This window comes from Indicator indicator, chromosome 37, assembly GCF_027791375.1.
Source record: "Indicator indicator isolate 239-I01 chromosome 37, UM_Iind_1.1, whole genome shotgun sequence".
Lineage (NCBI taxonomy): Eukaryota > Metazoa > Chordata > Aves > Piciformes > Indicatoridae > Indicator > Indicator indicator.
The window spans coordinates 198,171-222,639 of record NC_072046.1 but is presented as its reverse complement, the minus strand read 5'-3'; the positions used below and the strand labels follow the sequence as shown (position 1 = coordinate 222,639).

General features: G+C 49.6%; 1 protein-coding gene across 3 annotated transcripts in view; it reads left to right on the top strand.

The window, feature by feature from the left end:
• The window catches only part of KANSL1 (KAT8 regulatory NSL complex subunit 1), a 92,476-nt gene that overhangs the window by 52,170 nt on the left and 15,837 nt on the right, over positions 1–24,469 (top strand). For all 3 annotated transcript variants that reach the window (XM_054396563.1, XM_054396564.1, XM_054396562.1), the window contains exons 2-5: positions 7,014–7,155; positions 14,087–14,191; positions 20,464–20,579; positions 21,904–22,099. In XM_054396563.1, coding sequence (XP_054252538.1) covers positions 7,014–7,155; positions 14,087–14,191; positions 20,464–20,579; positions 21,904–22,099 — 559 coding nt within the window. The remainder of the gene's footprint in view (positions 1–7,013; positions 7,156–14,086; positions 14,192–20,463; positions 20,580–21,903; positions 22,100–24,469) is intronic.

Sequence of the window (24,469 nt, the reverse complement as noted above, 5' to 3'; positions counted from 1 at the left end):
TGTCCTGTGTGGAGGCTGTGTCAGGGAAGGTTTATCTCCGTGGGGCTCCTACAGCTTCTCCAGCACCTCGACTGCTGAGCCGACTGCGCCAGGGCTAGCAGGGGTGCAGCGGTGGAGGAGCGCAGGCTGAGGCGTTGCCGTGGTGGTTGGCAGGGCTGTGTTTGTGTTGCTTATTAAAACCAGGCTCAGCTGAGAGCCCACACCCCTTTCTGAGCTGGCTGGAGCCAGGCCTTGCCTGCCCTGCCCCTTGGCAGCTCACTGGGCTGGTGACACCGAGTCACCTCTCTGTCCCTTGGCGCTTCTCCCCCTGGAACAGGGACGCTGCTGCCTGGCAGCTGCACCTGGCTGCTGGGGGTTTGTTTTCTGGAGTTGACTTTGCTGTTTGGGATAGCTGATTTTAACCCACAGTTGCCTGCTTTGCCCTTAGGGAAGGCCTGGAGTCCAGCCCAAGGCCTTGGGATCTTGTCAGTGCTTATCAATACCTAAAGGGTGGGGGCAAACCGGTGGGGCTGGGCTCTTGTCAGTGGTGCCCAGTGACAAGAGAAGGGGCAACAGGCATCAAACTGGAACCCAGGAGGTTTTGCTTAAGTGTAACAAAAATCTTTGGAGTGAGGGTGTTGGAAGAATGAAGCAGGCTGCCCAGAGAGGTTGTAGAGTCTCCTCTGGAGAGATTCCAAACCCACCTGGACATTGTGATCCTGGGCAACCTACTGTGGGTGACCCTGCTTTGGCACGGGGGTTGGACTGGATGATCTCCTGAGGTCCCTTCCAACCACCCCCACCACGCTGGGATTCAATTTTGTCCCTCTCTCCTTCTGCAGTCACATTAAACTAAGTGCTCTTCTTCAGGGAGAAGTGGTCACCTTGGAGCATTCCCCAGGTTGATTGAGTTTCTTTCTGTGGTTCCCAAAAGGCTGTGTGCTTCTGGGCACAGTACCTCACCTTTGGGGCAGGAGCTGTTGGCACCACTTTGAGGCTACAACCACAAAGATTAGGATTTGAGCTCTTCCACTACAGAAGAAAAATTAAAAAGACAGTCTTAAAACCATCACAATAGGGATGGGGATCCCATTCTTCCCTCACTTCCTTCTCATCAAACCCTGCAGCTTTCCCTTTATTTATAACCCTGCGGGCTGAGCATGGCTCAGCTTCCCGCTTGTTCCTGCTCCCTCAGCCCTCTTGGGCACCTTCCGGGCATCTGCCTGTTGCCTGCCCACGAGGAGATGGACGTGAGGCTGCTGGCCCTGCGCACATGCCCTGTTTGCAGCAGGCACCATCTGCTCAGGCTTGCCAGGACGCTGTCCTTGTCGCTCAAGCTGAGTGCCACGGCAGCTGGGCACGCGTGGGCGAGGGGTGGCTGGCACTGCTGGCACCTCGGCTGCTGAGGCCACTCGCCTGGCACACTGGTGCCTGCAGAACAGGAAAGAAGCCTACCTGGGAAATAGTTTTGTAGGTTTTTTTGTTTGTTTGTTTGTTTGTTTGTTTGTTTTTTAAAGGATCAGGCTCTTAAGTAATTAATTTTCTGTGCTGCTCCATGAGCTGTCCCAGCTGGAGGGGCTGTCCTTGTGCCACCCTCTGTAGCCTATTCAGTGCAGTCTCATGGAGCACATCTGTGCAGCAGCACAAGGAAGGGTTTCCCCTGGAGGCTGCAGGGTTTAGCTGCTTTGCTGCTGCTCACTTCCCTCCCCATGCCAGCTTTGCCTCTCAAGCACAAGAGGACTCTGCAGTTAAGCCCTGCAGTCGCTTGCAGCAACACTGCTCTCAGCAGCCATCTGGCCACCCCTCCAGTTGCCTTGTTCAGCTTAATCCAAAGCCTGTTTGGGGCAAGTGCAATCAACTCTCTTTGTTAATTGTCACATTAAAGTCCCTGATATTTAGAAGGAAGGGAAGTAGGTTTCCCTACCCCTGGAGCAGTATGTCTGGTTAAGATTTCAGGTGACTGCAGCACCTTTAGATGCAGTAAGGTTGGTGAGACGCTGGAACACATTGCCCAGGGAAGTTGTGGATGCCCCTTCCCTGGAGGTGTTCAAGGCCAGGTTGGATAAAGCCTTGAGCAACCTGGGCTGGTTGGAGGTGTCCCTGCCTGTGACAGGGAGGTTGGAACTGGATGATCTTTTAAGGTCACTTCCAACCCAAATCAACTCCATGATTCTATGAATCTATAAATTTTTGTTTGAAGCTGCTGCTTTCTGGTGCTAGCCAAGACAATCATTCTTGCAAAGCACTTTTAGAAAGATTAAAGCTGTAGAAGCTCCATAGCTCTTTACCCAAAAGCTGATCTCCGTGAGGAGAACACATCCATGTTGCTGACAGCCCATGGCAGCCAGGGGTGTAATTGAACAGGCTCTGAAAAAGGCTGAATTCTAAATATAGAGGGAGCAGGCTACGCTCAATACTGTTTTGGAAAGTGTGGCTGAGCCATCATTATGTCTCTTCCCCTCCTCCACCTGTGCTGCAGGGTGTCAGAGGATGAAGTCTACGCTCTTCTGGGTTTCACTTTCTTGGTTTATTTTTGGTTTGAATCCAGTTTCTGTGGGGTAGGATGTGTCCTGATTCTGAGGTGAAGAGCAGGTCTGCTGTCGCTTATGCTCTCATGACACTCAGGAGTCTAAATGGGCCTCAGGTGGTTTTCAGGCTTTATCTCAATTTCTGTGTCATCTGAGCAAAAGAAGATGATGTGTTTGATGCAGCAGACCAGTATTGTTCCAGCAGTCACAAGGGCTTTATAGCATTGCAGAGGCTAGCAAGGAAGCTGGCACTTTGGAGGTGTTCTCAACAGCTTTTGGTATTTCTAAAAGCAAATCCCAATGATAGATGAATCCCCAGAAAGAGAGGTAAAAGGCTGGATTTAGGTTGGACATCAGGAGGAAGTGTTTCACAGTGAGAGTGGTAAAATACTGAAACAGGCTGCCCAGAGGTGTGGTTGAGGTCCCATCCCTGGAGACATTAAAGATGGTGTGGCCATGGGCAGCCTGATCTAGTTGGAGGTATTCTGCTGACTGCAGGGGGGGGTGGACAAATTGACCTTAGAGGGTGCCTTCCAACCCAATGCATTCTGTGAATCTGTAAAGCAAAGAAGCCTACTGAGGTCTGGCTTGGAGCCCTAAGCTTTGCAGGAGCTCAGATAATCAGCTGCATCCACAGGAAGATGCCATAAAAGCAAACACAACCACTGCAGCAGGTCTTCCCTGGGTTTAAGCTGTAAACTGAGATGAACTCTTCCCCAGTAAAACTGTTCTTAGCTTCTGAAACGAAAGCATGGTAGAAATTCACTGCATCTTGGCTGGCAGAGCAGTAACATCTTCTGGAAAACCTTGAGGGAAACTCCACCATGCAGCCAGTGGTGGTGCTGCAAGTGAGTGAGTCGAGCAGAGCTGCTTTGCCAGTGATGCTCAGAGCAACAGCTCTGAGATAAGGGAGAGCTGTGTCCCAAACTGCTTTTTTTTCTGGGTGTTGTGGAGGGGATTTCTTGCTGTTTGGGCTCAAACTGGAGCTCCCTGGTGGGGAGGAGGGGCTGCAATCTTGCAAGGCGTTACCCTGCTTGCAGCAGAGTGAAGCATGGCTGGGCAGGAGATCTGGATTAGAGCTGCCTGATGGGGTGATGTCAGCTGCTCAGCCCCGTGTCAACCAGATTAACCCTGTGGTTACTCTGCCTTGCTGGTAGGGCCTGTCAGATCTTCACAGGATGTTAGGGGCTGGAAGGGACCTCTGGACATCATCGAGTCCAACCCCCCCTGCCAGAGCAGGACCATATAATCTAGTGCAGGTTGCACAGGAATGCCCTGGTGCTCAGCTGCCCTGCTCATCTTTTGTCTCTGTTTCTACTGGTTGTATCCCTGGTGTAACTGATGGAAGATTAAGGTCATAGAATCAAACAGGTTGGAAGAGACCCCCAAGCTCATCCAGTCCAACCTGTCACCCAGCCCTATCCAATCAACTAAGCCATGGCACTAAGTGCCTCATCCAGTCTTCTCTTGAACACCTCCAGGGATGGTGACTCCACCACCTCCCTGGACAGCCCATTCCAATGGGCAGTCACTCTCTCTGTGAAGAACTTCCTCCTAATATCCAGCCTATACCTCCCCTGGCACAGCTTGAGACTGTGTCCCCTCGTTCTGCTGCTGGTTGCCTGGGAGTGGCAGCCTACTACAATAAACAGTAAAATTTCCTCCAAACATAAGGTCAGCTTTGATCAAAATAGAGCAAACACTTTGCACAAGGAAAGTATTCCAGAGAGAAGAACTTAAGCTCTTAAAAGGGCTTTGAAAATGGTCTTGGAGAGGCCTGGCAGGACCTTAGGCAGAGGATACAATTGCCCATTTTGGTGAAAATCTGGCCTGGTCTAAACTGGCACTGAAGCAAGGTCGCCCACACAGCTGGGAGGCCCAGCAAGAACACGGAGAACGTGCCTTGTTCTGAATTTGTGGGTTTCTCTTGTGCTTCAAAGGAACCAGCTCCTCCTTTCTGGCTATTTCTATTAGCTAACATGAAACTTGTCCCAACCCTGGTGCTTTTGGTTGGTGGTGGTGCTTTGTTTTTTTTCTTTTTAGGCAAGTGCATGTGGTAGCAGCACATCTAAATAAGGGCAGATGCACAGGAGGTGTGGATTCTTCTGAGAATTTGATTAGTGCTGTTGCATCTCTGCAGCTGGGGCTGCTTCCGAAGTAAACCTCATTTACCACGTGCTGCTTTTGCTCTGTTGGCTGCTTTCAGCTGGGAAATAGACTCAGCTCAGCAGAAGTCTTCTGTTGGTTAGATATTTTTTTTTTAAAGAAGAAGAAGCTGGATGTTGCTGTGGCTTTTCTACCCCTTCTGTGCTCTCACTGGGTTCAAAAATACTCCAAAAGGAGGGGGTGGGGAGGAGAGATGGGCAAAGGGATTTATTTTGTGATTAATTTCTTAATTGCCAAACAACCAGATGTGGCAAAGGCTTTGTGCAGTAGCATTGGATTTGGGCTTGTGCTGGTGCTTTGTTTCTACACCACAGATTCATAGAAAGAATGGTTTGGGTTGGAAAGCACCCTGAAGATCATCCAGCTCCAACCCCCCTGCCATGGGCAGGGACACCTCCCACCAGCCAAGGTTGCTTAAGGCCTCATCCAGCCTGGCCTTGAATACCTCCAGAGAGGGGACATCCACAGCCACCCTGGGCAACCTGTTCAGTGTCTCACCACCCATCCTAGTATCCAGTTTAAATCTACCTTCCTCAAGCTTCAATCCATTGTCCCTCATCCTATCACTACAAGCCCCTGTAAAAAGTCCCTTCCTGGCTCTCTTGTAGCCCCTTTCAGGTGCTGGAAGGCTGCTCTAAGGTCACCCCAGAGCCTTCTCTTCTCCAGTCTGAACAGCCCCAACTCTCTCAGCCTGTCCCTATGGCAGAGGTTCTCCAGTCCTCTGATTATCTTCATGACCTCTTCTGGACCACGTCGTGTTTTTCTCTCTTGCTGAGTAGTATTAATATTTATCCACTGGAATCAGGATACTTAGGGTATGTTTTCAGGATATTATGGCTTTTGAGTTGGGGGAGTGGAGCTGTGGACTTTCAGAGACCTTATCCTTGTATTCATCCTGCCCTGGAGTGTGGTAGGAGATAGTAAGGGGGTGGTTGTAACAGGAGCACTGGTGCAGGCCATGCACTGCTGACAGCACATTTCTGCTCCTGCAGAAGGGTGCTTTGTGTTTGCAGCTGAGATAAGAAGGTAGGAAATCAGGCAAGAGCTGCAAAGTGTGTGGGTTCCCCCCTGCACCCACACATGATCCTCTTCACTCTGCTTGCACCTCAGCCCTGGAGATCAGGAGTTGTTCACTTGGTAATTTTCCAATGGTTTTTCCTAGCCTCTCTGTTTGCTCAGTCAAGATGTCAGAGCAGAAACCAAGTTTTCTGCTGCCTGCTTTCCTTTGCAACACCTTGTTGCAGGAGAGCAGCTTGTGCAAGGTGCTGGTAGCTCTGTTGCTCTTCTTTAGACAATTTTTACTCTTAAAACCAAATGATGGCCAGGAAGGCCAACAGCAGCCTGGCTCAGATCAGCAGTAGTGTGGCTAGCAGGAGACAATCCCCTTGTATGGGGCACTGGTGAGGCTGCACCTCACATCCTGGGGTCAGTTTTGGAGTCAGCCCCTCACTCCAAGAAGGACATTGAGGTACTGGAGCAGGTCTAGAGAAGGGCAGCAGAGCTGGTGAAGGGTCTGGAAAATGGGCTGGTGAGGAGCAGCTGAGGGAACTGGGGTTATTCAGCCTGGAGAAGAAGAGACTGAGAGGAGACCTTCTGGCTCTCTACAACTCCCTGAAGGGAGATGGAGCCATGTGGGGGTTGCTCTCTTCTCCCAAGTAGCAAGTGGCAGGATAGCCTCCAGTTGCACCAGGGGAGGTTTAGGTTGGACATGAGGAACAATTTCTTCCCTTTGAGGGCTGTTGAGCCCTGTCCCAGGCTGCCCAGGGTAGTGGTAGAGTCCCTCCATAGAGATGTGATGCTGAGGGCCATGGTTTAGTGGTGCCTTGGCACTGCTGCGTTAATGGTTGGACTCAATGGTCTTAAAGGTCTCTTTCAACCAAAGCAATTCCCTGACTCCATGGTGTGTTGTGAAACTTGCTGCTGAGTTTTCTTGGTGGCCCTGAGGTGTGCCCTGGCATTGAGGTGCGTTTTGTGACTGGTGCCAGAAGTTGGCTTCATGGAAGAAAGGAGGGAAGACTTGGAAAAGTGAGCGTATGTGGCAGATGTGAGCAGGTAGGACTGGAGCTGCCGTTTCAGCTAAGCATGGAAAAAAATCTTCATGTTTGCAGAGGCAGGGAGGGCTTCAGTCAGTGGATACCAAAAGTTGTTTTAATGCCACTCCACAGAGGCACTGTTTTTACAGCCAGGCTGGGGATGATTAGCTGTGGCTGGATGGTATCAGCTGTGCCATTCAGGCTGCAGCTTCTGATCTATCTGTCAGCTCTGCTAGGTTTGTCTGTGGGCTGTGTAATTAAAATCACACTCAAAGTAATCCCCCCCTTCCCCTCTCTCTTTTTCCAGGAGGCGAAGGGCGGAGTGGAGATGGGCAGCAGACCGTGCAGCCATCGTCAGTCGCTGGAATTGGCTCCAAGCCCACGTCTCGGACCTGGAATACCGAATCCGGCAGCAAACGGACATCTACAAGCAGATTAGAGCCAATAAGGTGAGGAGCAGAGCTTTGGGTGCTGTGGTTTTGCTTTGTCTGCCTCCTAATGGCTCTCTCCTGATGCAGTGGGGAGTGAGCAATGCCAAGGCTGATGCTTTCTTTTCCCCACATCTTACAAAAAGCAAATTGCCTGCTTGTGACTAATTGTGATGCTCTTTGGCATGGGCTGAGTGTCATTTTTTACTCTGGTTCAATGCAGTAAGAGAAGCAAGATCTTACTGTGAAGTCAGTTCTGTATCAGCAATATCTTACTTCAAAGTCAGCTTTTAGGTACTGAACAAAACTTGCCTTTGTCTGCGTGTTGCTTTCCTCATTGCTGCATAGATTCATAGAATGGTTTAGTTTGGAAGGAACCCCAAAGATCATCCAGTTCCATGGGCAGGGACACTTCCCACTAGCAAAGGTTGCTTAAGGAATCATCCAACCTGACTTTGAACACCTCTCAGGAGGGGGCATCCACAACTTCCCTGGGTAACCTGTTCCAGTGTCTCCCCACCCTCACTGTCAAGAATTTCTTCCTAATCTCTAGTCTCAATCTCTCCTCTTTCAACTCAAAGCCATTCCCTCTCATCCTGTCGCTCTAAGATCTTGTCAAAAGTTCCTGCACAGCTTTCCTGTAGCCCCCTTCAGGTACTGGAAGGCTGCTTTAAGGTCTCCCTGGAGCCTTCTCCAGGCTGAACAGCCCCAACTCTCTCAGCATGCCCCCACAGGGAAGGTTCTTCAGCCCTCTGATCATCTTTGTGGCCCTCCCTAGCCCTTTGATGTTATTTTTTTGGTTTGTTTGTTTGTTTTCTGGTTTGTTTTGGTTTGTTTGTTTGTTTGTTTTCTGGTTTGTTTTGGTTTGTTTGTTTGTTTTCTGGTTTGTTTTGGTTTGTTTGTTTGTTTGTTTTCTGGTTTGGTTTGGTTTGTTTGTTTGTTTTCTGGTTTGGTTTGGTTTGCTGTTAGACCTCCCCATTCTGTTTTTGGAGGGGAGCAGCTGAAGATGGGGCTAAGGGACAGCTTAACAGGAGACTGGCTAGGGAAGGGAGGGGACTGTGGAGGAAGTTAGCTTCAGATGCTATCACATAACACAGGCTGAAAATGGAGTCTGTCATGAAATCAGCCTGTTTTTGTAGGTGCTGACCTTTCTCTGTGCAGGGAATTACTTTTTCCAGGCAGAGTATGGGGGAGAGCAGAGCAGGGACGAGGAAGGAATTGTTAGCAGGACTTGTCCAGGCATGCACAGCTAAATGTCAGCCCTTGGAGCAAGGAATGTTTGAAGCTTGTGGCAAGAGGGCTGATGGTATTGCATCAACACAGGGATCCTCAGGAATTCAGAGGCCAGCAGTGCTTTTCCCAGGATGTGTGGTGCTCCGGGGGTGGCAGGGGAGAGGCTTGCAGGCAGGGAGGGAGCATGGGCAGGGGAGGGAGCCTGGACTCTCTGCAGCTATGCAGCAGAACAGGCTAATTGAGTGAGCCAGGGCTATAAATGACTGGGTGGAAGAGCACGGCTGGCCAGTCGGAATACATTAGAGAGATCAGAGCAGAGGGCTGCTGGGAAGTGGACTGTATGGCAAATTAATGAACCAGCTTCAGCAAGAATCATCTGCCTTCTGTCTTAAGAAAGCAAATCATGGTTTCCAAGTGTAAAATACAAAATAGCTCAACATTTCCACGCTAGAAGTTGAGTAACAAAAGAAAGGAGCAAACTCCTCCTACGAAGGGGAAGGTTCAGTGCTTTCAGCAGCTGGTGACAACTGGACAGACCCATGAAATGGCCTGGCCGTGGCTACAGGCATCCCATGTGTCCTTATCTAAGGTTGCAGTCTCTGGGGCTGAGAGGAGAACATTATGGTATTGTGTCAGGGTTGAAGAGTACATCTGAGGTTTCAGCAAACAGGATGTCAGCTTTCTTTGATTTGTTCAAACAAAACCTCCTCAACTGGCAGCCCAGAAGGCAAATCATATCCTGGGCTGCATCAAGAGGAGCGTGGCTAGCAGGTCAAGAGAAATGACTCTGCCCCTTTACTCTGCTCTGCTGAGACCCCACCTCAAATACTGCACCCAGTTCTGGTGTCCCCAACATAAGAGCTGTTGGAGTGAGTCCAGAAGAGGCCACAAAGATGATCCAAGGGCTGGAGCACCTCTGCTATGAGGATAGGCTGAGGGAGCTGGGGGTGTTCAGCCTGGAGAAGACTCTGGGGGGACCTTAGAGCTGCCTTCCAGTACCTGAAGTGGTCCTGCAGAGGGACTTTTCCTAAGGGCGTCTAGAGACAGGCCAAGAGGGAATGAAGCTCAGGGATCTTAGACTGGAAGAAGTTCTTCAGTACCGGGGTGGTGAGACTCTGGACTGGCTTGCCTAGAAAGGTTGTGGATGCCTCCTCCCTGGAAGTGTCCAAGGTTGGATGAAGCCTTGAGCAGCCAAGTCCAGTTGAGTGATGTCCCTGCCCATGACCAGGAGGTTGGAGCAGATGATCTCTGAGGTTTCTTCTGACCTAAGCCATTCTTTGATTCTAACTGCACTGAGCTGATAAATGAATTTCAGGTGGAGCATGCTACAGTGGCAGAGAAATTCAGGTGCTGAAGATCTGTTTGGTAGTGTCTGTTCTGCTTGAACAAGAGAGGGGTCTCAGATACCTCATCTTTCTGATGAGACTTCGTGGAGATCACCACTTGCACCCAGTTGCTGTCTTAGTATCCTGGAGCTCAAGGCTGCCTTGTAAAATATGTTTCCATCAATGAAAAAAAACTGAATGAGGTTGATAAAAGCAGCCTGGAGTAGAAGAGACAAGAGGAGAGAGCAGTGTCTCAGTAATAAAGGAGTCTTGTTGGAGTGGATTTGGCTTCAGATTGTGCAAGGACAACAGCTAAAGAATTTGGAGACACCTTGTTTTTACTGTCAATATAACTCTGGCTTCTTTGGCCATAAGGAGGTTCAAATGTAGCTGCTGCAGGAGTTCAAAGTTGCTCTTCTATTTTATCCTCTTTTTTTAGGTTAATTACCTTTTTGTGTTAAGGCTTGCACAGAACCATAAGGCTTGGAAGGGACCTCTAGAGATGCAGTCCAACCCCCCTGCCAAAGCAGGGTCACCTAGGACAGGCCATATACAAATGCATGCAGATGGATCTTGAAAGTCTGCAGAGAAGGAGATTCCACAACCCCTCTGAGCAGCTTGCTCTAGGACTCCAGCAAAGAAGCTGTTTCTCCTGTTGAGATGGAACTTCCTGAGTTCCATTTATGTACCACTCACCCCTTCTCCTATCACAGGGCACCACTAAAGAGAGCCTGGCCTCCTCTTCTTGCCCCCAACGCTTCAGATATTTGTAAACATTGATCAGATCTCCTCTGAGGTTTCTCTTCTCCAGGCTTAACAGCCCCAGGTCACACAGAGGTTCCATTCCCTTCATCATCCTTGTAACTCTTCCCAGTGTTTCCCTGTCTCTCTTGAACTGGAGAGTCCAGAACTGGACCCAGCACACCCTTCAAGAAAGATGCATTGCTTTTTGTTAGGTCAAAGGAAGAGAAAGAGCAGGCAGTCAGAACTCAGGCAGTGTGTTGGAGGTGCTCTGCAGCTGGGTGTCTGGGCAGTCTCTGTCTTTTCAGTACATGTGGCTCAGCTTGGTGGGAGCCTGGTGAGGTGCAGAGGAAAGCAACAAGCCAGGCAGCCTTGTGTACAGGGTTGGTTGTCAAGTGCTGTGTTTTCTGGCTTAAAAATAGCTGGTGGTCGTGCCCTGGATTTTGTGTTGGTCTTGAGGAATGTGGACAGTGAATTGCAGGCACTGGATGCCCACCAAGGGCAGAAAGGGGGTTGGTTCTTTTCACCAAAGTGCCTTTTTTAGGGGGCTTTTTGGAGATAGGGTGCTGGTGTCCCCCCCCCCCCCCGCCCCCCCCCAGGCAGAGTCTTTGCACCTCACTGCTTGTGTGGGTGGCAGACACTCCCTGTTTGGAAAGGAGCAAACAGGATTTTCTCTCTGTGTCTCTTAGATGGAAGAAGAGGGAAGTTAAGATGAAAGGGCTCCTGCAGGAGCTTTGTGCAGTGGCAGATTGGTTGAAACAGTGACCACAGTTCCTTGAAGACGAGAGCTGTTTTGCACATCACCTCTGCAGACCCAAGTTCAACTTGTTCCCAAACCATGTTGCAGATGGGTTCATGACGTTCCCTTTGTGCTTTTGGCCTGCCCTGTGTGCAGCCTGGCCGTGGGGAGGGCCCTGCTCAGCTGCTGAGTCAAGAGAGACGTGTGATGGGAAGGGTGGGACTGGAGTTAGGAGGAGCCTCTTGCTGGAAGAATTTGCAGCTCTTGCAGGGGTTTCCTGTGTCTGCAGTGCTGTGTTGGGCTTAGGGCAGCACAAGAGTGCTGCTGGTCCTCTCTGGGGCTGGTTAGGACACTCAATCTATTTTTGATGTGTCAGTGTCTTCCTCACCTCTTAGAAGCTGCTGACTTAAAGGTCTGGGGCATCTGAGTTCTGTGTCTGTCTCTGAGACCTGTGCAATTGACTTCTCATTAGTGCCATAATTAGCAATAAAAATGGGAGTAAAGAAGCAGCAAACTTGCTCATAAATATTAGAAGGCCCTTTCCTTTTTCCTTTGTTTTGGAAAATGCTGGTGAAAAACAATCATTGTGTGACCTTGGAGTCATTCAGATATGCTGCTCCTTTCCTGTTCCTGAAAGGGAGTTGGAATTTTGATCTTACCCTTCTAATTCCTCTCTATTATTCAGAAGTGTATAAATAATGGAGGTTTAGAACTCTGAGAAGTAGGGCAGAAAGCACAAGCCCTCAACAGGAAGATGCTCTCCAACCTTCAGGTCTGTAGGTCCATGGGCTGGGAGTTGGGAGAGGACAATTGGTGTCCATGGTCAGTTTGAGCAATGCAGCTTCTCAGCAAGGGCATGGAAACCAAAGCTGTGACTGACATGGGGAAGGCTGTGTTAAGCCTCTGCTTCAAAGTCACCAGTAAAGGTACCTGCTCCTTCCCAAGGCATGGAACAGCTCCTTTCCTCCTCTACCCTTCAGCCGAAGGCAGCAGTCCTTGGTGGCAGTTTCTGTTCCTGATGGCCCTGCTTCCCCACCTCATTCTCTGGTTGAGCAGATGAGAAGCCCAAGTGCTTTCTGGAGTGTCAAAGGGAAGCAGTTTCTTTGGTTCCAATCTCGCTTTCGGTCCCAGTTTCTCCTTTTTGTGTGTCCACTGTCTCCTGCACCTGACAGCTGGAGATGCCCAAGCTCTTTGCTGAAGGATGTTCCCAGGAGCAGTGGTGGAATGGGCTGGGCTGCTTTCAGAGAGGGATCTTTCAGGAGTAGATTAAAGCAAAGCAGTGTGGAGACCTTCTGGTGGCCTTTCAGTGCTTAAAGATGCTGGTGAGAAAGCTGGGGACAGACTTCTGAGCAGGGCCTGATGTGACAGGACAGGGGGTGATTAAAAGAGGGAGATTCAGACTGGAGAGAAAGAAGAAATTTTTTACAGTGAGGGTGGTGAGACCCTGGCCCAGGTTGCCCAGAGATGGGAAATGCCCCATGGCTGGGACCACTCCGGTGAGGTCTGACCAAGCTGCTCTAGTTGCAGATGTCCCTGCTGACTGCAGGGGGTTTAGACTAGAGGCCCTTTAAAGGTCCCTTCCAACTCAAATTATGTATGATTCTGTGACTTGAGTTTAGGCTTCCAGCCTCAATCATCCACTAAACATCTTTCTGGAATGTCAGAAACCTCTAGAAGGTCATCATCATGTTTATTCTAGAAGCTGGCTACTTCCTCAGTGCTGGTCAGAGGCTACCTCCAGTTGTATTGAGTTTATGAACCATTCTCAAAGTACCCCCAGGTGATACTACAGTGTCAGTCTGGAGAGCCACCAGTCTTGTCTAGAAGATTGAGTTAGGGCAGAAGACCAGCCTTAAGAGTGACTTCCATGGCCATGTGGTCAGATTTGACTTTGTGGACTTTTCAGAGCAGCTTTGTAGCTCTCTCCTCTCTCGGACAACGTGTCCAGGTTCCTTGGCAGCCTCCCTTTCTTGTGTCATGCTGTGCAAGCCCCAGAATTGTTTTCAGATGACTGATCTGCCCCTTCTTAATCTGAGCAGCCCTTTCCATGATCAAACACAAACCTGTCCTTGCTTGTCTGTTATCCTGGGCAATATTCATGGCCTGTAGGTTCTACCAGCTCTCTAACCTTGCACATTGGACTCTGTTTTGTTACAATACAGCTCAGAACATTCATAATTAGAATGATTTTATTTGACTTGGTGTGGTTCAGAGAGAGACAGCAGCCCTGCCTGCCTTTAGAGTGAGCTTCACTTGGGGTAAAACATATAAACAGGACAACATATGTTAAGCCTGATAAAACAGTTCTCTGCCACTGTGCTTTGTCCCACTAGGTTTTATAGCAGTGGTTTGTTTATCTCTGTTTTTCTTATTGAATTTTGTGAATATCACTTCTTTGGAAAAAAATCTGCTCAGACTAACAAGTTTGACTGCAGAATTTTGGCATCCACTCAAAATGATTTGCTTGGCTGTGTTAGTGAGTTCCACTTTGTACTATGAAAGCAGTGGCTTCCTGCTCTGTGCTCCAGCAAAATGCTCTCTGGTTTTCCTGGCATGCAGCTCACTGAAGCTCCTGCTGTGTGGGAGGAGGGGAAGGGCTGGGAAGCACTGAGAAGCAGGACGGGAGCAGTGTTTCTGCAGTTTTGCCCGAGAGGGAGCTAACTGTCTGCTATTAATGGGCTGAAGGCATGTGATTTGGCTTCAGCCACTGTTCCTTCCCCCTCCAAGTTCAGCTTAGATGTCAGGAAAATCCAGGCAGCAGGGGATTGGGTTTGGCGTCGTGTCTGAGCAATGTGGGCGCAACACCAGGCCGGCAGCGCAGGGGCTGCAGCTTCTGGGGGGTGGTGGCTGTGTGGCTTCCCTGCTGACACCAAAGGACCCACAGTTAATTCCTGTTCCCTTCCCTCTCTTCCAGGGACTGATAGTTCTTGGTGAAGCCTCACCCCCTGATCCTGCAGTAGATGATGCATCCCGTCCCGTTAGTGCTGAAGTTAAGCTGGAGCCTGGGGCTGACCGGCTGGTAAGTGCCAGCAGCAGAAGTGGCTGGGTCCAGAAGCTTCACCTTGGGGAATTTTGGGGTAGGGAAGGTTCATCCTTTAAGAGAGAGATGTTCAAACCACGTGTCTGGCATGGGAATGACCTCCTGCAGAAGCAGCTCTCTGTGGGACTTTGTGTGGGAACTGCTGCTCTCTTGGTCTGTGCAGCTCACCTCACCTCCCAGATTATTTTGGGGGTTAATAAACGTTAGGATTTAAACATCTTTGAGAACAGCCCTCCTCGGGGTACCTTTTGAAATATGCATTAGCATTTTGTGAAGCTTAAAAATCCTAACTAATCCTTTCCCTCTAGCTAAAAGAGCACCTCAAACTGAGAGCAGCACAATTAGCAAAGGCTTCTAAAGATGCAGCTATTAATATCTGCCTGAGTGTTACCCCCTTGGAAAGGGAACTAATGATTTCAGGGAGATGCACTGGAAACGATGCAGAGTGCCAGGTATTTATTATTTAATGCAGAAATGTAGGCCACTAAAGACTAAAGGCTTCAGCCTGCCTGTGATTACTTTTGATCCTCTGGGACACATGGACGTTTGAAAATGGAGGATTTGGAAGTTGTGGTGTAGTGCTAGGAGAAGGGGGGGGTCCCTGCATGGTTGCAGCTCCTGCAGAATTCCTGCTTTTCCATCCTGATGCTGTTTCCAGGGAGAAATGGAGCTTGAGTGCAATGGGAAGACTTGAGATTCACAGAGCAACAGTTGTAGAAGAATTGTAGACTCATGAAAGTTGGAAAAGACCTCTAAGAATGAAGTCCAACCTTCTACCCAACGCTTCATCACCCCTAGGCTGTGTCCCAAAGTGCCACATCTATTTGTTTTTTGAACATCTCCAGGGATGGTGACTCCACCTCCCTGGGCAGCCTGTTCCAATGCCTGACCACTCTTGCAGCAAATAAATTCTTCCTAATACCCAATCTGAACTTGCCCTGCTGCAGCTTGAGGCCATTGTCTCTTGTCCTGTTGTTAGCTGGGAGAAGAGGCCAACACTGGCTTCACTCCAACCTCCTTTCAGGTAGCTGTAGAGAGCAGTGAGGTCTCCTCTCAGCTTCCTTTTTTCCAGGCTTAAACAATCCCAGCTCCCTCAGCCTCTTCTCATGAGACCTGCTCTCCAAACCCCTCACCAGCTGTGTTGCCCTTCTCTGTACCCTCTCCAGCACCTCAATGTCTGTCTGATGCTGTGGTGCCCAAAACTGGACACAGCTCTTGAGGTATGACCCCTTCCCTGGTCCTGCTGGCACTGCTCATCCAGGCCAAGGTGCTGTTTGCCTTCCTGGCCACCTGGCTAACCTGGTCAAAGGAGTTGATACAAATAAAAATCATAATTAGAAGTGAGTGTAAAATGGTACTTGGAGTGTTTGCTCAGTGGCAGGGCTCGGGCAGAATTTTCCTGCTGCTGACTGATTGTAGGAAACGCAATGAAAATTTTTATTAACAGCAGACCACAAAGGGGTGATTAGGAGTGATTGTAATAAAACATCTCCTCACTTGGCACTGGTGTTCAGATGTGTGTTTGGAATTGAAGCCTCATTAGGAACTTAGCTGAGCCCACAACTCCACTGGGGTGATTTGGTACAACCCAAGAGAAATCGGTGATGGTGCTTGAGATGAAAAGGGAGCCTTGCTGGAGGAGCAGCAACAGGAGGCTGGAGAGCCAGAGTGACACAGGGGCTGCCACAGAGCCTGATTGACTCACAGGCATTACGCAGTGTCTGGTTTGGAGCTGTCTGTCAGTGTCCCCCTCCTCCCCCTTCTCAAGCTTTAACCCAAAAAGCACTTGGAGAACCAAACCAGCATGGAGATAAGGTGCTCTGCCTTGATGGATTGGCTCTTACTGGGGAGCTGATCTGGAGATGGCAGACTGATAAGGCAGATAAATGATCAAATTTAACAGTCAGAGGAAGAATATTTTCTTCTTTGTCGGTTTCAATCAGGGTGTTTATCTGACATGAGTATTTTCAACCTGGGAATCTGCAGATGGAAGGACTCTGTCCTGCCTGACTCTATTCTTAGGTATTAAAGACACTTCCTACATCCTTACAAAACCACAGAATCATTTTGGTTGGAGAAGACCTTTAATCTTAAACTCTGCCAAGTCTGGTGCTCAACCAAACCATGTCCCTCAGCACCACCTCTGCATGGCTTTTAAACACCTCCAGGGGTGGGGATTCAAGCACCTCACATTGTCCATTCTCAGATTGTCTCAGACATCATCTCTGGATATATAGAACAGGACACATCTGTGGATTTCTGATGTATGGCAAAGATGCTGCTTGACTGGTTCTGCTGTCTGGTTTTGCTGCTCACAGCCATCTCCCTCTTGCTGTGTTTCCTCAGTTCCTGTATTGTCCCTTTTCTCATCCCTTTCACATGGGTATGAGCTCTTCCAACAGAGACCTTTATTACTGCAGTGCTCACATTGTGGAGATCTGATCTCCCTTGCAGGTCTCGGAAGTAGCAGTGCCACAGATTATGGAGAACAGTGAAGAGCAACATTCTGGGTGTAAAGCAGGCTGCAGGTTCCTGCTCAGCACCTTCTTGTGGCTGCTCCTGTGCTTGCTGTCTGGGAGGGTGACACCCCCTGAAAGGGACTTTCCATTCCCCTTCCACATGTGGCTGCTGGTGGACACGCATCACCCCACGCTGCCAGCTCCTCTGCAGCAGTGCTGGAGGTGTCACAACCATAAAGGGTACCTCCAGGCACCCAGCTGCTACACCCTGCTGCTGGAGGGTTTGTGATTAATTAGATTGCTGGTAAGGGTGGGGTGTTGAGTCAGAGCCTTGATCTGCTCTGAGCCAGAGATTAGCCCAGAGCCCATTCCTGTTGCGTTAGGATACTTAACTGGAAGGATATCTCTTGGTTGGGCCTCTCCTGGAGAGGTGCTTATCATTTTGGCACTCTTTGGGCTACTTAGAATTAGTCTTTTTTTGCCCCTTTTCTGCCCCCTGCCTCCAAACTGGCAGATTAAGAGACAGAGCTGCAGTGTGGAGTAAGGAATCCATCCTGTCTCATCCCCAGCTCCTCTTTGGACCTCATCCACTCATTCATCTTGGCCAGTGTGAATGCAGGATACATGTCCTTGGGCATCAGTTTGATGTGTGGGATGTGGCTGATAATCCCTAGGAAGAACTAATCCTGTCATTGGTGGAGAGAAGGGCTCAGTGAAGGTCTGGGAATGTCTGCTGGGAACTGCAAGCTCAGAATGTGAATAAATATTTTTGCCTGAAGATGGGGAGAACATGAAGCCCTGAGGAGGTAACTCAGCTGCTGACAGTGGTTCATTGCTTGTAGGGCTGGTCCAGCAAGGGGGTGCACTGAAAATGTTCATAGGAAATGAGAAAAGGTTGTGCTGGAGTGTCCTGGGAGGGCTTTCCCCTGCACTAGGGACTTGCATCTAGTAATAGGTGAAGGTCTGAACCTGTCTGGGTTTGTTTGGAGGTTTTGGGAGTACAGGGGACATTCCTGGTGTCGGGACATAACTTCCTGACAGCACACAGCTTCTTTACTGCCTTGAGAGCTCCTGGCAGTCTGCAGGCTCCTGGTTTCATCTGCAACAAGTGGATGGGCTAAAGATGAATCTTTGATGCCCCTGAGAGCCCAAGGGATCCTAAAAACCCAGGTTTCCAGACCCCAGGTGAACCCAAAACACTGAAAAGAGCTCAGTCTGGAACACTGCTGTGACCCTGGTGTGATGAACATTCCTGGATCCCAGCCTGGAGGAAGGCATGGCTCTGGGAGGTGCATCCAGGAGGAGCTGGTGCAAGAGTTCTGCCCCTGCTCAGAGCTCTGGATCTGGCAGCTCTTGCAGTCCTGCCTCTTACCCCCTTTGGTGTCAGAGCCTTGTTAGGGTACACCCATCTCCAGCCTGATAAGGTGAGCCTGGGTTGGTTCTGATAAATAGACTCTGGATTGATGCTTTCAGCTCATCTGCAGGAAGCAGAGGAGTCCTCTCTATTCCTATCTTGAACCACTCAGCCAGAGACAGCTTTTGGAGAAGAAGTTCCTCCTTTCAGCCCCTTTCTGGAGAAGAAAATAAATACCCTGTTTCAAAAGAGCTTATGAGTCATGTGTGCCCGCCCTCCTGAACCGGGGGTGCCTCCGGTGGAGGTGTCATGTGAAGGCTCAGCCTTGCCAAGGCTCTGCAAGCCAGAGGGGGAAGAGCTGAGCTCCTGCACTGACCTCACCTCGCCAGGGTGCTGCCTTGTGCTTGCGTAAGGCCTCTGGTGATCCGATCTCATCCCTGCCTCCCTGTGCTCTGGGGATGAGCCCTTCAGGCTGATCCTGCCCCTGCTCCCCCCTCCCCCGGGGCAAACGTCCTCTGTAGCAGAACCCAGCACAAGTTCCTCAAACAGGCAACAGGCAGAAGCTGTCTGTTGTTAGAAATTGCTCATCCCTGGCTGAGTCAGGTCTCTGCTCTTCTGGAAACCGTTAGCCCAGCACCACCCCAGCCTGATCTTAGTTCCTTGAGTTGGGGGAGTCATTGCAGGGCAGAAAGGCTGAGGGATCTGGGGCTTTTTAGCCTAGAGAGGAGAAGACTGAGGAGGGATCTTCTCAATGCTTCTCAAAGGGTGGGTGTCAGGAGGATGGGGCCAGGCTCTTTTCAGTGGTGCCCAGTGACAGGACAAGAGGCAATAGGAGGTTTCACCTAAACATGAGAAGGAACTTCTTTACATGGTGGAGCCCTGGAAGAGACTGCCTAGAGAGGTGGTGGAGTCTCCATCTCTGGAGTAATTCAAAACCCACCTGGATGCTGTCCTGCTCAGCCTGCTCTGGCAGGGGGCTTGGACTGGATATCTCCAGAGGTCCCCTCCAACCTCGACCATTCTGTGATTTTAATCAATGTAACATCAGTTGATGCTCTTGAGATGGAGATGAGCACAGAGATGGCCAACCAGCCCTGTAGATAAGTTAGACCTTATGTCTTTTTTACTAGTACTTGAACTGCACCACCACACTTGGGTGCACAAAGGGGGAAACCCAGCCAGAGAGCCCTTGGCAGTGAGCGTAGGAAGTGCTGCACACAGGAAAAGATGAAGTTTAACCCTGAGGGGGTGGAGGAGGAGCACATCTGAAAACAAAGTGCTGCAAAGATGAGACTGGGGTTGATGAGCACCCAGAGTGTGAACACATGGGACCCTGCTGGAATGGAGAGTAGGAATGCTGCAGGCAGGAGGTACAAATTCTTGGAAGCTGTGGTGACAGTTCCCCCCCTGCAGTGAGGTCACTGGGAGATGTGCTGCAGCCACACCGAATCATGGAAGCTTGAGGAGGGCAGATTTAGACTGGAGATGAGGAAGAAATTCTTCACAGTGAGGGTGGGGAGACATATGGAACAGGTTACTCCTCCCTGGAGGTGTTCAAGGCAAGGCTGGATGAGGCCTTGAGCAGCCTGGGCTGGTGGGAGGGGGGCATGGCAGGGGGTTGGAACTGGATGATCTTTAAGGTCCCTTCCAACTTAAACCATTCCGTGAATCAAGTCTAGCTGTCAACCCATCACTGGTCCAGCAGTCTGCTCACTGCAGAGCAAGGGGAGGTTGTGCTTCAGACTTAGGACAGAGGGGATTTGGGGAGCTCTCTGTCTTTAGCTTAATTTTGACTTTCCTCTGCCAAAAAGGTGTTTCCAGCTTTGTGTTTCTCAAGCAGTTCTAGCTTTAGAGCAACCCTCTGCCTGTATCCAAACCCCACAGCTCATGTGCATACTCGTTGAAAATGCTTTCCCAAGTGCTGTTGGCACCATGTTTGCACAGGTTTGGAGCTGAAATGCAAATTCAGCTTTGCAAGTCTGTTCCCCTCTCCTCCCCTTTCCCCCCAAAGTGCTCAGACCAAGGGCTCATGGCCTTGTGGCTTTAGAGCACAGCATCAAGCTTCAGAAGCCTCCTGTGAGCTTTGCAGGTGCTTATGAACTTGTTTGCACTGTTGAGGCAAAATGCTGGAATCTCCTTAAAGATCTCAGCCTTTCATGCTCCTTGGTGGTTGCCTGAGGGGGGATTGAAGTCCTTTGGTGCTGGCATTGAAAGCTCTGTCATGTATCCATCCTCCTGCCAGAGCTGCTCCCAGAGAATTCCTTACATCCCTGCTCTCCTGTTCACACAGTGATTTCTGATCCTTTGTTTTGAAGTCCTGTGTGGAAACCTCTGGCTACAGTGCAGAATCCTCAGCTAGAAACTGGGAGTAAGAAAATTTTGGCTGTTTAAGTGCCTTTTTTAAAAATTAATTTATCATCTTTCTCATCCTTTTCTAGAGTGTTTCTGGATCCCAGCCACTAGAAAACTTGGGTATTTCTACTGCAAGTACTCCTGAATCCCATCCCACCAAGCCCTGTGGAGCACCAAGACCTGTCAATGGAGTTATTAACACGTAAGCTGCTTGCATGTGATGGGAAGAGGTTGAGTGTTTTCCTCTTGGTTGGTAACAGTATAAATGGTTTCTTTTTGAGCAAAGCACACTAGGAGGTCATGCTTGGAAATGTTTTGGAGGAGGTGGCTTGCTTGAGGTTCTCCACTGCATTGTTTTTCCTGAAGATGGTATTAACTGGAGCTGTGTTTACAGGAACAAGCCCTGCAGGCAGCTATGCAGCAAGCATGTCCCCAGCTCTTCCTTTAGGAATAGTTTTAATTCACTTGCAAGTGGTGTGATCCAAAGGTACCAATGGCCTGCTTGCAGTTATTTTGCAGAATTACCTGTAACCACCAGCCCACTTTTTTTTGGAGATGCTGAGGAACCCAAATCCATTTGGGGAGTAAAACTTTCTAAAGTTTCTGTTTCTCTAGGCTGGTTTTGTTGAGAGAGTCTTTAAGTGGGTACATGAGAACAAGTGCAAGGAGCTCTGCCATGCTCCTGTGCACAACGTGCTTCAAAGTTCCAGAGGAGCACTGCCAGCACCTTGCACAATACCTTGAAGAGGGAGAGGTGCTGCACCAGTGTGGTGTGAGCAGGAAGCAGCAGCAACTCCTGGCGACAGCTGAAACCCTGCAGGCTATAACAGAGCCCTTTATGGACCGCAGAGCCTTTGACCACAGGGCTTTCATGGTTTGCAGTTTTAGAAAACAAAGCTCTTGTAAACTAAACAGGAAAAGGTTCCTCAGACGAGGAGCTGCACTGGTGTTTGGTAGGTGGCACGATGTATTGGTGCTGTGGTGTACGGCAGGGTTGCTGTGTGGAAAACAAGGTTCCTGTGAGCACTGCACCTTTCTGGTGTCACTGCTGAGAGCTGGTAGAGGCAAAGTTCTCAAACCTTTATCAGAATCAGGTTTACCTTGAAGTTAAATAGCTCTTTCTTCCTAGAAAATGATCTTGTGTCTTGTGCTCTCTGCCACTTAGACTCAGGAGTTGTCTTAAGATGCCCTGAACTGTAGTCCTGGGGAGAAGCTGAGCTGCAGCATTAAAGCTCTTCAGGGCCAGAGTGGCTTTTGGTCTTGCTCTGTGTCCAGTTTTACATGCTGGCTTTTTTGTTTAGAACTTCCAAAGGTATTTTTTCAGAGGTTCAGTGGTAGGAGAGCATTGAAAACGACCAAAGTAAAAGCAAAAATTAGAGCTGGATCAACAAAAGCTGCTGCCTCGTGCAGCTGCAGTGCTTTAAACTCAGCTTAGAGCGGCCGCTGAGGTCAGAGTTGTGAACCTGGCTGGGCAGCGTGGGATGGTTGAGTGAGTAACAATATCTTCATTTTCTCTTGTCATGCAGTCTTCAGCCTGGCCTGGCAGAACGTGCTCAGGGAGATGGCCAGGAAGCTGAGGAGCTCTTGCATAAAAAGCAACGCCTGAACATGGTTTCTTCACCCTCGGATGGGTCGTGCGTGGCCGCTCGCACTCGCCCGGTGCTGAGCTGTAAGAAGCGGAGGCTCGTTCGGCCCAGCAGCATCATGCCCCTCTCCAAAAAGGTCAGTGCCCTTCAGGGGTGGGTTTGGTGCACTGCATAGCTAAAGCTCCACACCAAAGAGCCTGCTGAGGTACTGCTGCATAGATCCACTCTGCTTTTGCGCTTTGCGTGAAGAGGTCTCCCCGTTTGGGGCAGGTTTGTGGCTCCTAAGAGAGCAGAAATAATGGGGAGGAAGAGAGGCACAGTGAGGCTTCCAAGAGTGTTGCAGAAGTAAAGGAGAAATGAAGAAGTGTTTGATTTAGACTTTCATTAGCTGTCACTGGGGAGGGGAGATGGTGAGCTCTCACGTGGGTGGGTTGTCCTTCCTAAAACCAACCAGCCTGAGGAGATAGAAGAGAGGAAATGGCCTGAAATTGTGGCAGGGTTGTTGGAAAAAATTCATTGCTGCAAGAGTGGTCAGGGATTGGCACAGGCTGCCCGGGGAGGTGATGGAGTCCCCATTCCTGGAGGCGTTGAAGAAACCTGTGGCCATGGCATTTGGGGACACAGTTCAGTGGCTGTGGTGGTGGCTTGGTGCTTGGACTCAATGATCTGCTCCAACCAAAACAATTCCATGATTCTGTGACCAGAAATTTCAACCCCAGAGTTCTCAGGTTCAGTGGTGATCATCCATAACTGTTCTTGCTGCTCTACAAACTGAATACAGCATCGCTTGGAACTTGTAAGTTAAGTCCTGTAGGAAAGTCTTTTAAAGGTTGAGTGGCTCTGTAGGCTTGGAAACAGGACTGGGCATATGAAACAGGATGGGAAGGGATCTCCTGCAGTCACCCACAGCACTCCCATGCCCCAGAGCAGACTGCTGCATCCTCACACTGTGCCAGACAGTTTGTCTAAGCCTTCCTAGGCAAGCAATTTGAGTGCTCAGCTGGTCTTGGGTTTCAGACAGCAAAACCAAACAAACCAAGCTCTCTAGAAGCTGGTTTGGCTGTTGTTTAAAATCATGACCAGTAGTCCACGTTCTGGTGTAAACTGGTCAGCTTCTCTCATTGCTTCAGAAGCTCTCTCTGAAATGTGGAAGTTCATTCATAAAATCATAGAGTGGGTTAGGTTGGAGGGGACCTCAAAGATGATCTAGCTCAAACCCCCTGCCATGGGCAGAGACACCTTCCACTAGCCCAGCTTGCTCAAGGCCTTATCCAGCCTGGCCTTGAACATCTCAAGGAAGCAGGGGGCATTCATAACTTCCCTGAGCAACCTGTTCCAGTGTCTTCCACCCTCACTGTGAAGAATTTTTTTGTACTCTCCAGTCTAAATCTGCTCTCTTCTAGCTCAAAGCCATTGCCCCTCATCCTGTCACTACAAGCCCTTATCAAAAGCCCTTTCCTGGCTTTCTTGTAGCCCCCTTCAGGTACTGGAAGGCAGCTCTAAGGTCTCCTTGGAGTCTTCTCTTCTCCAGGCTGAACAGCCCCAACTCTCTCAGCCAGTCCCCATAGGGGAGGTTCTCCAGCCTTCTGATCATCTTTGTGGCCTCCTCTGCACCCTCTTCAACAGTTCCATGTCTCTCATATTCTGGAGACCCCAGAACTGGACACAGTGCTGCAGGTGGGATCTCAGCAGAGCAGAGTAGAGGATGTTGATGTGGTCATCCTTGATATGGTCACCTCTGCACTGAACACACCACAACTCTCTCTGGGTTTGCACATAGGATGTAATTTTTGGGGGTCTTCTTTTTTCGTTGTTGTTGTTTTCCACTCGTGTTTGCTGCACACATTTCTTGAACCTTGTGGCCAGGCCTGGGTGCAGCCCTGCAGCTCACCCATCAGCAGTGCTGAGCACTGGCAGCATTACCTCATGCCTCTTGCAGAGCCATCCTGTTTGTGAAGCCCTGTGGGGTGTTAATTCTCAGCAGCGCTACAGCACTGCTGATTCACGCTCGCTTTCTGATCCATAACAACCACCAGATCCTCTGGGCAGAGCTGCTGCTCACTTACCTCTTCCTCCTCTGCACTGGTCACTGAACCATCTGCTTGTTGCATTTGCCCTCCGTGAATTAAGTATTATTTATTTTAGGTCATTTCCAGTTCTCCCCTTCAGGGGACTTGCAGCCCTCCCCAGTTCTAGTGTTAATTGCTAAGGCTTAAGGATATTCTGACTTTTATCATTCCAGACATTAATGGCAATTATTTGAATACTTAGATCCTTCCCTTTTTTGATGGGGAATCATTGGTGGCTTTCTCTGTATGGGATTTACATCCAGGTCTGCATCTGCCTATAGTGGTTTTAAAGGAAGTCTATAAATGTGTATGCATTGAAAGTCTGTCCTGGTTTAGGAAACAAGGCTGAACACCCCCGCTCCCTTTTTCAGTCTCTGAAGATGGCTCTGGAAGTGTCAGGTTTTGGCCTATAGTGATGGCTCTCTGACCTATCTGAT